Below are 13927 nucleotides of genomic sequence, written 5' to 3'. Positions count from 1 at the left end.
TCACAATTCCTTCGCAAAGCAGAACAACTGAGACAGGAATCGGTGTATAAAAATGTCTCCTTTCATTGGTTCAATCGGGTTATGTGCTCAATATGGATGAGTTAAACAATTACTAATGGTGGAGCATCAGTGGGTTCAGAATGCGTATTAATAAATCTTTAAAAAAACTACTTTTCCTACATTTTCATCAACATTGAAGTCGTTCTACATTTGGTGAATGACTGATGAAAATTGACATCAAACCAGTTTTAAATCAGTACTTATGCGCTATTTTCGTCTGCAAATATACCCATAGGACTCTTTTTGTACAAAACTTATTACTGAAATATATCTCTGTATACTGTATAACACGAAATGTCGGTGGGTACTTTCCTTTGTGATTTGAAGCCATTTAGACCGTTTCGTGGTACAAACGTTCGTGGATATCCTATATTAATAAACAGTAGACACGTATATCATCCAAATTCGTTTGGTTTACTTCAGGTGACTGTAAGGCACTTGGGTCTCTTTTTCACAAGCATGAATCACTTAACTCCAAGCTCTACTAGTGTCTAATAAACCAACAATCCGACTAGGGGGTATATATTTGTCCTGCTATGATCTAGTGTACATATCTGACCGATATATTCCAAGTATTATAGACCAAGATTTATTACAATATAAACATTAACATTATTTATGACAGTAACAAATCGAGTAGTTTTAAAATATCTGATTAACAAATAATTGTTTAAATTAAAAAGAATCACCAGACGGACTCATTTAATTCAAACTGAAATTTCCAAACGAGTGTCATGGCATGTGTAAATATAACATACTTCGCCTTTTCGTTCTCAGATCAATTCTATGTACAATAAACTGGCAATAAGCCAAAACGAACGTGGCCAAATAAAAAATAGTACAGGTAAAAATGGCGGTTTGATAAGAGAGTGAGCCTATTTCGGAGCGTCTTACTGTTGCAACTGGTAGGTGCAAAATCACTAAGTTTGTTGTTGCTTTTTATGTATTCTGAAAGTTAACTATTTGTTTGATCATTGATGATATATTGTGCCCTAGTTAACTGATTTTTGTTTGTAAGTCAGACCTTCGAATGTATTTCGACCATGTAGGTGTGTATACCGTTAGTAGGGTTTGGAATTTATATTATCTTTAAATTATCAATTTTAAGACAAATACATAGCAGTGACAACATACGAGACATATATTAAAATAGACGTATTATTGTCGGATAAAAATGTAGTTAATATTGTAGTTTTAATTTAATAGTTCGTTTGGTATAATGATCTAATTTGCATAGGTTTTTTTTCTCAAAGGTCTGTTTTGGTTAACCAAGTTATAGTTTAAAATACATACTGGTATAACCTTTTTGAATATGAACTTTTTGTGACTAAGAAAGAAAAAAAGTTTGCTCTTTTTATGGCTTTAATCAATTCATATGAAATACATATTTCATTTTCATAAACCAAATTATCGCTCTTTGAAATCATCTGAATTCCATTTTTGAGTTTTAAAATACGCGTTTTAGACTGAATTTCGTTATTGTTACAGAGGGTTAAACGCGTTTGGGTTAGCTGTCATTTCAAGACAAAAAGAGAATGCTTAGTATCATTTTTGAACAAAAACATCAACGATCTGATTAAAAATGAAGATTTTAATGTATCAATCCAATGACAATACACTGTTTTGACCCCTAGCTTCATTGATGTGTCCTAGAAGGAGGAAGCATCTGTGTGACGCAGTGCAATTCATTTTTACCGATACTGTATCTATTACCAAATTGTATAGGTGCAATCACATAAGCGTTGATTGGAGTGCTAAATTGAGACATGAACGCATCTGAATTCATAGATAAAAATTGAGTCATTAATAATTAATTTAATTGATAATGTCGTAATAATTAATAGATGGATTCTAACGATTTACATTCCTTACAATTTGCATTGCATTTTAATTAAATTGCATTTTGATGGTATGAAAATGATAATCTAATTTCAGGGAGACAACATAAACAAATACAATGGCCTCCGAAAAACGAAGTGAAATTAGAAACAAGTCGGGTCTGAAGAAAAAGAAGAGCAATTCTGGAGGTAGCCTTTTCAGCTGTACGAAAGGTCAGCAGGATGATTCCTCAATGATCGACGAACGGGAACATAAGCTGAGGCTGATAACGTTGGAAAATGAGGAACTGCAGAAGCAGAATAAGGAACTGATGGATGTTATCAAGACCATGGTGGAACAGATGGAGAAAACTGTAATATTACAAAATTGTAAAAATGTTATGTTCGGGGACGACGGAGTCATTAAGGTCGAGGAAACGATAGATACTAAGAAATTAGACATATACACGGACACCGTGATTAAAACCTTAAATATTGCTGCAGATGACAAGAAAATGCTAGAGCTCACAGTTCGACGGTTGGAGGTAAGTCTCGGAATATTTAATTAGTTAGGATCAAGTGTTGAAAATGGTATTGTTTCTGATATGATTTTATTTGTACATAAAGCAAAGACATTGTATTTAATAACAAAAAAAAATCTCGTTGAAATAATGTATAATATTGCAATGATGGTTTAGATGACAATGAAAATTTTCAAATCTATTTTTATACGAATTTCGCTGGAGCTATAAATACAAATCACATGTTGATAGTGTCACCAAAGGCAATACGTGTATTAGAAAAGATCCCATATTTAGAACACTAAACAAAATGTGTATATATAAAGCTGACGAGATACAGGAATATTAAACATAAAACGGGTTAATTGACAAAACATTTACATTTGATACCAAGTTATTCACTATACAGGTTATAGCTTATCATGTGCACATACGCATTACCGATTATCTTACATTATCTGTAAAATACGAAAAAGGAAGTTCATATTTAAAAGAATAATCGAGATTTTTTAATTTTACTAGGGCATTGAATATGGTGTAAAATATGTATAACATTAAGACAAAGGCTAATCTTCCACGGTCCTTTAGATTTGTAAGATTTGTTATAGCAGACGAAATCATTATGTGTCTGACCCCATTGACTTGAGTAGGTGTGTGGGTGTTGAGCGTTTATACCAGTATCATAAGTCTGGCCAACACAAAACACAACGATCTGGCTTTGTTTTACGGGACACTCCTGGAGCTTTAGAAGAAAAAATATTGTGTAGATCTATCAGATAAAAAAACCCGTACAAATTGGTACATATCTATTGTGTATGGATACAATGCAGCAAGAATTACTGCACCAAATGGGCGATGATTCATTACGTTTTTAAAACCGAATTATACTTAGCCATGTTACCCATGTGACTCAATTATATCTTAACGACTGTAATAGACACTTTTAAACATAGTAATGATGACCTGGACGCACAATTTGTGAATTAAACATTTTCTTATGCAGTTGAATTCAATGTATATATTTTGCATTTTATGTTGACAATTTGTAATGTTTATACAGATTTATATATCTTGTGTAGAATTAATTAACATAATATAGAATTAGTTAACATAATGTGAATATCAATACATTGCTCTCTCAAAAGAATGAAATTTTCAGAGATATACCGGTATTACAAATGACTTTTAACGACAAATCAAAATCAAACGGACCATTGTGTTTTAAAATGTTAGTAACTGTACGTGCAAGTGATTGTTCAGTTAAAGCGTTTAACACTCGAAAATTACATGTATAGCATGTCAATATATGTGCTGAAGATATTAATATATGATTGTGTTGTGACCGTAAGGTTCATATTTTTTATCATACTGAACAGGAAACACTTGGCAGTGTGGAAAACAAAATGAACGTGATGGAAGCTCATTTCAGTGATTTAACTGCAACACTGACACGAGATTTCAAAAAGGCCGCCGATCAGTTGATGCAGCACAACTTGGATATTGCTAATCAATTTAGCGACGTGAGGACAATATTCCAAAGGGCCCAAGATGATAAAATCAATGAGACAATGGATGAGGAAGACGATAGGAAGATCAAAGCAGGGATCAATGCCATAAGAGACTGTGTGATCCCGACACCTGATGTAACGGGCTCTACACTTCCAATTCCCGCCAGAAAACTACACAAGATGCTGACAAGCAAATATGGTTAGTCAATGCTAGAACTTGTAAATTTGTGTGAGATGTAGCATTTATGAACAGAAACCATAAATTGAATAATTGAAAACCTTACTTTTAAAAAAGGTGACAATACCTCATGCAGGTCTAATACTTGTTCGCCTATCTCTCGGTTTGGATTTAACGTGAACATTAAGAAAAAAGTATTCACTTACCAAGACTTTTTCAAAATAACTTCACGAGCGTACACAAATATGAGAGACAAGGCATTCAATTATTTTTACTCCAGTTTCAAATTCAGTTTTCATTTTAAATTTAGGAATGGCTGAATCCTATTCTAAAAATACAAAATTGCATATTTCTTTAAAAAAAATCTTTAAAATTGTCGATTAATTATTTTTTTAAAGGAAAGATCCCTGTCGAGTTGGAGATGCTGTTCACGTCTAGCTCTAAGGGTTACTACGAGTCGTCCGACACGTTTGATAACACAGTCGCCCGGTGGCTAGTAGGATGGGTTCGCAGTAGTGCTGACAACACAGCAGATGTCCTACGGACGAAGCTGGCCAATCTGAACAAGATTGTCGACATTGTCAGGTATGGATACGTTTACTTTCCAGAAACACTATCAACACTAGGTTCAGACAGAACAGTTTTATACTATTAAATTTAAGCGTTTATACTTTTATTCCAATAAATAGATAAAATTCCCCGGATTGTCCTTGTATATTTTGAGCAGATGATGTATTCAACTGTATTTTCTATTTACTTTTTTAGTGACAGTGAAGACTGAAATTACGGTTATCTTCAAGAATCGGAGAGGTCTCACCCAGGATTTCGTTTTGTATGCGGACCGGCAATCATGTCATCCAATTGTATGGACACACGCCTCTGTCGTTACTCTATATGACAGAGTATCTTGGTAATAAATATCCAAGTAATATTTTATCAACAGAAGTGCTATGTTATCAACAATAGTACCTTGTTATCAACAATAGTACTATGTTATCAACAAAAGTGCTATGTTATCAACAGTAGTACTATGTTATCAGCATAAGTACTATGTTATCAACGGAACTACTATGTTATCAACATAAGAACTGTTATCAACAGTAGTGCAATGTTATCAACAGTAGTTCTATGTTATCAACAATAGTACTATGTTATCAACATAAGTACTATGTTATCAATATAAGTACTATGCTATCAACAGTAGTGCTATGTTATCAACAGTAGTGCTATGTTATCAACAGTAGTACTATGTTATTAACAGAAGTACTATGTTATCAACAGAAGTACTATGTTATCAACAGAAGTGCTATGCTATCAACAGTAGTGCTATGTTATCAACAGAAGTACTATGTTATCAACATAAGTACTATGTTATCAACAGTAGTACTATGTTATCAACAGAAGTGCTATGATATCAACAGTAGTACTATGTTATCAACAGGAGTACTATAATATCAACAGTAATACTAGTTTATCAACAGAAGTGCTATGCTCTCAACAGTAGTGCTATGTTATCAACAGCATTATTAGTTTATCGACAGAAGTGCTATGCTATTAACAGTAGTGCTATGATATCAGCAGTAGTACTATGTTATAAACAGAAGTGCTATGATCTCAACAGTAGTACTATGTTATTAACAGAAGTACTATGTTATCAACATAAGTACTATGTTATCAACAGCATTATTAGTTTATCAACAGAAGTGCTATGCTATCAACAGTAGTGCTTTGTTATCAACAGTAGTACTATGTTATCAACAGTAGTACTAGTTTATCAACAGAAGTGCTATGCTATCAACAGTAGTGCTATGTTATCAACAGTTGTACTATGTTATCAACATAAGTACTATGTTATCATCAGAAGTGCTATGTTATCAACAGAAGTAATATGTTGTCAACGGAAGTGCTATATTTAAAGTGTTTGGCTATGTCTCAGCCCTTATATAGTTAATAGTTGTAATTATTGTAAGAACTTTGACAATATTGAGGTGAATCCTGTCTCCAACGTTATGCAATCGCTGTCTCATGTCAATGATTTGTTTAACGATTTACAGTAACTCGATATTTATTACACTGTATTAGCTTTCATAGTTAAAGTTTATTAAAGAGTAAGTATGATTTTTTTTTTATTGTCAAAGCTTATTTTTTATCAGAGTTTATTTTCTATTGTTTTTTTTAAATTATTATAACTTTTATAAAAAAAAAATGTTCACATATAATGTTTTCTGCATTTTTGGCGATTTTTTTCCAGTGTTATATGTAATAAAAAGTTTAAAAACGTACACACGTACCTGTAAACATTGTTGTGCTATTGAATATATGCAGGTATCACGTATGGCATCATGGTATTATGATTGTATAATTCTGACTTTCAGCACGAATCTGCCGAATGAAAATCTTGTAAGTGTGTCAGATACCTGATATTTCCAAAACACCTTTTTTGGTTATTTTATTTGTAAATAAGTAGATCATCTGTAGTGATTTATTTTTATCAATTAATAGATTACCTGTGGTGAATGTGTTTGTAAATCAATAGATAATCTATTTATCTTCGACAATTTGTTTTATAAGCAAAGACGGCGTTAGCTGCCTATAGTGATTTGGTTTTGATAAGATAGTCAGAAGTGATTTGTAATTTAAAGGTAGATAATCTGTAGTTTTGTTTTCACAAGTAGTTAAAGTGTTGTTGTTTTTTATTATTAATTATTAGCTAATCTGTAATGATTTAATAGTTATTAGATAATCTGCAATAGTTTGTTATTTACTATGTAGTAGATAATATATTTTCATTTTTATTTATCCTTAGATTACCTGAAGTGATTTTTTAATTAGTAAGTTATCTGTAGTGATTTATTGATAAATATGTTATCTGAGGTGACTTTCATAAATTATTAGATAATCAATTCCATTTTTTTTAGTTAGTGGTTAATCCGTAGTGATTTTTCATTAATTGGAGTAGAATATCTGTAGTAATTTATCATTTAATAATAGATGTTTTGCAGTGATTGTTTTTATTAGTAGATTATCTATTGTTATTTTTGATCAATAACATATAACTGTAGGAATTAGAAATAAATTCGTAGATTACCAGTAGTGTTTTCATAAACTGTATGAAACTCTGTAGTGGTTATATTTACATTAGTAGAAACTCTATAGTGATTTGTTAATTATCATCATTATTCTACCACGTTTTCGATGTTAAGACACTTTCGATTATTTGATCATCATGTTCATGGTGTTATTGGGTAATTTATATGTCAAACATGTTATTATTGCTCCTATAAACCATGCCGGTGTGATGCTCTTAGATAATACAATAGATAATTTATTCTTAAACTAGTATTTCATTTTAACCGTACCGGAATAAGTTCTATCTACAAGGCAAGGTTCGGGGACTGACAGTCTACCCTAAAGTCAACCACTTTTGATACGCATAATAAATACCGATTTAAGATAACTGTTTGTAGATGCAGAAAGCCACACAAAGTAACTATTTTACTGCACTAAATGGTCATTTCATCCATTTAGGACTCGCCAACGGTACTAACAATCAGAGAGCCACACACAGTAACTATTTTACTGCACTAAATGATCAACAGCTAAATCACGGTGCCTTTTAAGCATTAACTCATTAACCCCTGAAGTTTTATAATGAACTGTTCCAACCTTTGAATTGGGAAGAGTTCAAATGTGTCTTCAGAGATGAATGAGTTAAAGAAGACACAAAAGCATGTTCTATAATTTGTTAACATGGAAGGATAGATTGATTCAACATTTGTTTGAACTTTATGACAAAAAATATAGCTTGCGATTGGAAAATATTACAAAAATAGTTTGGAACGTTTCTCAGTGTTTTCCAAACACGTTATCTATTCCACGATAATACACGTATGTGTATTTACAATCTCTTACGTGGAAACTAACAGGTGATTTTGTTTATATTTATAAACATAACCATTGTGTAATGATTTGTTCCAACTGTGATGATACCGGCATAATATATAAGGCTTGAAGAACTATTGCGTTAATGACATATCGTTAAAGGGAACCAAGCAATGAGTGGAGAATTTGTTTTGGAAAATTACATATTTTATAATTGTTTTGTTTTTGTAATAAGTATATATATCAATATTTGCAGGTTTTGCACTTGCAATAAAAGTAATTTTCAACAATGTTTGTTTACATTTAATTCTTTAAATTAAAATTTAAAGCATACGCATATTTGTGCCGAGTTGTATCGATACGTCAGAGATAATTTAACACATGCAAATTGTCAATAATATTAAATAATTGGTCATTTTTAGTGAGAAGAAAGGAAGTTGCAGGTGGAAAAGGAGAAAGAAGGCAAACGATAAAAATGGTCTTGTCTGGTTTGGTTTTTCTTGCCTGGTCTATTTGGTTCGGTTCCAAATTTTGGTCAGGTCTGTTCTGGTCCCATTAGTTTTGTCTCAATGGTTGGTCTGGTCTGGTCTGGCCCAAGGATCAGAGACCAAAATGTGTTCACTTTTTAATTGTTGAGACCAGACCAAAAAGACAAGACAATTTGAGAGACAGACCAAAGATAACTGACCTGACCAGGCCAGTCCAAATTTGAGACCAAACCAGTTTATATTTTATATTGTGCATAGAAAGGATGGGAAGAGACATGATATTGAAGGATATTATTGAGAAATGAGACCTAATTTTGAAACCGGCAGATGCTGATGTAGACTAGCTTTGGGATCAGACCAAAGAAACCCGACCTGACAAGGTCAGACTAAAATTTGAGACCAAACAAGATAATGTATCATAGTATGCAGAGAAAGGATAGTAAGAGACATGAGATTGAAGGATATTTTTTAGAAATGTGACCAAATTATGAAACCGGCAGATGCTGATGTAGACTGTTTACACGTATTTATATTTTAAATATTTCCTGAAAGGAGTGACTTTCACTTCAAAAAAAGTTTTTTTTTCAAAGCTTAAAGGCAAATATTTGTGAGGGTTTTCTAAACACGCAATGTATGTAAAGGGTAAATGATTAGCGTTTTCAATGAAGTATGCATATATACTTTCTGGTAAGTTTATCAAATTAGCGTTAAAAATATCTTCATCGAGATCACCGTTTTGGACAGAGTTTTAGGGTTATGGTATTTGATCTGCTGTAATCAAGTTTCCTATTTGATTGATTATACTTTTCACACATTTCTGATATGATGTGTACATTCACATCTCGCGCCGAGAAAATGCCTATATGTTTCGGATTTATGAAATTTAACATTTTAACATTAAAAAGAACTAAATCAATATTTGAAAGTGCTTTAGTGTTTGATATTTTCTTGATCTTTATTGGCGGTACTTTTCACTTCAATTGCAGAAAGCCGAGAGTATCGTAAGCTGGGAAATACCCGAAAGTCTGTCGTTTATTTTGTATATAAAACCGCCGTTAGTTCAAGGTCAGAACCTCAGACGACATGCACTACACCAGCGTTAGTTATTTTGTATAACGGTAGCATTGTGATTTATAACCTTTTGATGACGATTGTTTAAGTCTAGAAATCTGGTTTTCAAGATTTTTTGATTTTTTTTTTTTTTACAAAACCAATAAACTTTATTTGTTAAATTTGTTTACCTGGAATGGGTTCAACTGACAGCCGGTATCACACAATTCGGATTGCCATATGCATTTGAAGTGTCACCGTAAACAAAACAAGCATTTCGACGACTTTCAAGATTACTGTATACAATTTGATTTTCAATTAACTCTGTTTTATTTACTGTAGGATGCCCTGTTCAGAATGAACAAAGGTTCTTATATAGCAATGAATTATCTTATAAGTAATCATAAATAAATAAGATAACCACCTTTACCAGCGAACATAGCTAACATTAGCATTCCTTAATAAGAGATGGCGATCTCATTAAATTCAAAGTCTTCTAATTATGTTATAATTTTGATGAAATATGCTTTGCTTACTGATAACAGTTCTAGCTATCAGAAACATGTCATTTAGACCCTCTGGCTTCACACGAAGCCTGGACGTTCGTCATATACAATGTCACAGTAAACGGGCTTTGAACCTTAATCATGAGTATTGATTATAAGTTTAGATAAAAATGGCATGGCGCGTTAGAGTTCCGTATATTACACAAGATATCCTGCCAAGTCGACGATGTAACGACACTATTTTTGGATAGCAAAATTGGTCAATAGACGTGCGCCACACTTCAGTTCTCTACACCCGTGGAATGTGTCATAACAAAATTGGTCAATAGACGTGCGCCACACTTCAGTTCTCTACACCCGTGGAATGTGTCATAACAAAATTGGTCAATAGACGTGCGCCACACTTCAGTTCTCTACACCCGTGGAATGTGTCATAACAAAATTGGTCAATAGACGTGCGCCACACTTCAGTTCTCTACACCCGTGGAATGTGTCATAACAAAATTGGTCAATAGACGTGCGCCACACTTCAGTTCTCTACACCCGTGGAATGTGTCATAACAAAATTGGTCAATAGACGTGCGCCACACTTCAGTTCTCTACACCCGTGGAATGTGTCATAACAAAATTGGTCAATAGACGTGCGCCACACTTCAGTTCTCTACACCCGTGGAATGTGTCATAACAAAATTGGTCAATAGACGTGCGCCACACTTCAGTTCTCTACACCCGTGGAATGTGTCATAACAAAATTGGTGGCTCGGTATGTACCATCTCGTGCTGATGTTACACGAGAACTAGTCTGATCTTTGATGTATAACAAAAGAATCGCGTTGCAGCATAACGGTAAAATTGACCAGTTTTACAGTCGGATGTCGCTTCTCTGTATTATTCAAAGGACAAGTATCAGCCCAGAGATTGGTCAGTTTTTGTAGCGGAAACCAATCAAATAGCCAGCCTCGTACCTATATTTTCGATGTGATATATCCCAGGGGTGCAGAGGACGTATGTGAGGTAATCCCTAGAATCAAGAGGATGGCGTTAACACCACAGCCTCTCACCAATCCTGTTTACACTTCCCGACACGGAGTGACTTTACTACAGTTTCTGTGATGGCCACTGTTCTGTTCGCCTCTTCCACAGCCATTGTGATTCTATTGAGGTGCCTCCGCCTTGTGGCATAATATACCAAACAGTTGCTGTATACATGTTCTGTATGTACTTCTACCAATACGCATATTACTCCCACGGCCAATCCTCGAAAGTTCTGGGGTTTCGCTCTTTTGCGTTATGTCGTGACGAAATCAAAGACTTTGCATGCACCCTTTCCGGCATCTTCGTTAGCCAAGTATTCGCTTCGTATACACTCCACTTACTCTTGGCGGATATAGCTGTGTGTACCGAGCCAAGGGTAAGTGGGGTGTATACGAAGTGAACACTTGGCTAGCGAAGATGCCTTTGTGGATGATACGAGCATCAGAATAATCCCACGGCAGCGTAACGGTAAAATTTACTGGCTTTAAAGTCGGGTGTCAATCCTCTTATAATTTTCAAAGGGTGACATATCAGCCAGGCGATCGGTCAATTTTTAAAACCAGAAACTAATCAAATAGCTTACCGTGTGCATTCGATTTGTCAAGACATATTCCAGTGGTAGGGATCGTTTACAAGTGAACGTCACCCCTGGAACTGAGAATGCTCATAGCCCTTCGCACGGATTGTCCTGCAAGTTCCTACAACCTACTTCAACAGGCAGCGCCAATCTCGTCATCCCTATTGCTATCAGTCGTCAAACATTTCGTGGAATGTTGTCTTCTTTCTCTTATATGCTTCCACCATACTTTCTTACCAAGGCACTGCTAGCTCAACTATGACGGCCTGTGTGTTAGAGGGTGACCACAGCACTATGCCAGGTCCTTGGTTGGTGATTATAAACACCTTACTCATAAACAAGTCCCCTGCTATTGCCAGAATGCCTATCCCTTCCTCCGTTCCTTTCGACTGTTCTCCTATACTCTGACGAAGTTGCCAAACTTGGACCCTTTTGCCTCTTTTTCAGCCTCTTCCTGTTCTTTTTTAACATGCCTGCATGAACACATTTTGACTGATAGGTAAATTTACCTGCTCATTTGAGCTATCAGATTTCCAGGCGAATAAGGCAAGCTGAAACTCTAGCTGCATGTTACAAGGAAGTCCAAATACGTGCTAGGTCTAGGTAACATGGACGAGTCGCGTGCAGCACGTGACGAGTCAAGGGGAAATAGTTTTTTGCATGAGGGTGCATGTGCTCTCTACCCAATAAAAAAAAGTGTGGGTCTGTGGGTGGGTGGGGTCCTCCTCGGCGGACACTTACTTTTTGAAAACTTTAAACCGTCTTGGTGCATTTTGATGATATTTGCGTCAAGTTTTCATGCTTTTACATGTCAGTGTTTACTTGGTGATGTCGATTACGTCACTGCCAAGGAAACTGCTCGTTTTAATATTCAAAATGTATGGCCAACACATTTAAAGATGGCTACATCACTTACAGTACACTTTTACAATATCGTGTTTCACAAGTTGAAAGTGACGACTGCATTCTCCTATTAGAGAATAGGTCCTCTACATCAGCGTTCCTTGTCCGCGATGCTCTCAGCTTAGTTGCTACCTTCGGCTGCCTTTAGCCGAGGGGACTATTGGTTTTATATAATAGCTATATTTTCAATTATAGTATATCAGTTCTATCTTCTTGTAATATGATGTATATGTACATGTAACTGTTCTGTTTCACTGTGTCTTGAAAAAGGAGCGGATCGCTCCGAAAATTTGACAACCTAAACTTGTCCACACTGTTGGAATTTCTTCTTTGCCCCATATATATATTTATATATATAAATAGGACTTATGTACAGCTATCAATTGTAAATATAATGTATATTTTCTCTGTACATTGAATGCATTTCCCCCAAAATAGATCCAAGTCATGAGAGTGTACTGATTATCGGAGAGTGATTTCTTAAACAAAACACAGAGGTTTGTTTTTCAAATCATTATTTTTTTGTCTTTCTGTTCGTGCATATCATATGTTACAGCAATCTAATGACATTCCACTGCAACCTCTTTGCTTTCAAATAATAAATGTGATAAACTTTAGTATTAGGCAAACTTGTCCTTAAAATTCAACAAAAGGAGGGGACAAATATATGTGAAAGATACACGTAAAAACGGGTATATGTGGACCTAAACCGGAAATATGTACTATGGAATGTAAGGGGAAAGCGGAATGTGTGTGGCAGTGGGTGGGACGTTATCGCTTCATACAAGTCCAGAGTCCTATACTCATAGAATTTTGATGGGACTCCTGGAATTTCTGGAAAATTATTAAATTTAACACGACTGTGGGACCCATTGTTTTTAACAATATTCGTGAGTGCATTATCATGTTAGAAGATTTCTACAGCAGGTATATATTTTAGTTTATTTATTACCCCTGCATGTCAAATTCTTTATTCTTTATAAAAAAAAAATCTAAATATATCTCAGTAATATGACATAGAGATTAAATCTTCGTTCATGTTTTCAGCCGGCTGTAGCAGAAATTGTGGAGTCTTTTCCGATACTTTTCATTTGCATGTCAGTGGATAATTTTTGATCTATAAAAGTCACGTTTTCTTCAATCTAATTAAAATCATATCTTCACATTGCTCCCGTTTACTGTTATTTCACGTCAGTAAACAGGAGCAATGAGAAGATATACTTTTAATTAGATTGCGGTTTCTTTGTTGGCCGAGCATCTAACATTCTATATATTTTTCTAACGTTTGTAAACTTCGATATTTAGAAATAATATTTGCTTAAAAAATGTTTTTGTATTAAATTACAGCAACTGTTGAAAACCCTAGCATCGTTTTTGTTAGCGGGTTGTATCCTGTTTTAGC

The 13927-nt window shown here is 34.5% G+C and overlaps 1 protein-coding gene across 1 annotated transcript; it reads left to right on the top strand.

Moving 5' to 3' along the window:
- The first annotated feature begins 898 nt into the window (after positions 1 to 898).
- LOC110455323 lies at positions 899 to 5599 on the top strand. Its single transcript, XM_021505403.1, has 5 exons — positions 899 to 965; positions 1996 to 2422; positions 3775 to 4105; positions 4483 to 4669; positions 4850 to 5599. Exons 2-5 carry the CDS (start codon positions 2018 to 2020, stop codon positions 4863 to 4865), a joined length of 939 nt encoding a protein of 312 aa, XP_021361078.1. The 5' UTR covers positions 899 to 965; positions 1996 to 2017; the 3' UTR covers positions 4866 to 5599.
- Positions 5600 to 13927: the final 8328 nt, after the last annotated feature.

The sequence above is a fragment of the Mizuhopecten yessoensis genome, unplaced genomic scaffold (assembly GCF_002113885.1).
Source record: "Mizuhopecten yessoensis strain PY_sf001 unplaced genomic scaffold, ASM211388v2 scaffold8195, whole genome shotgun sequence".
Lineage (NCBI taxonomy): Eukaryota > Metazoa > Mollusca > Bivalvia > Pectinida > Pectinidae > Mizuhopecten > Mizuhopecten yessoensis.
This window is presented reverse-complemented; position numbering and strand designations above follow the sequence as displayed.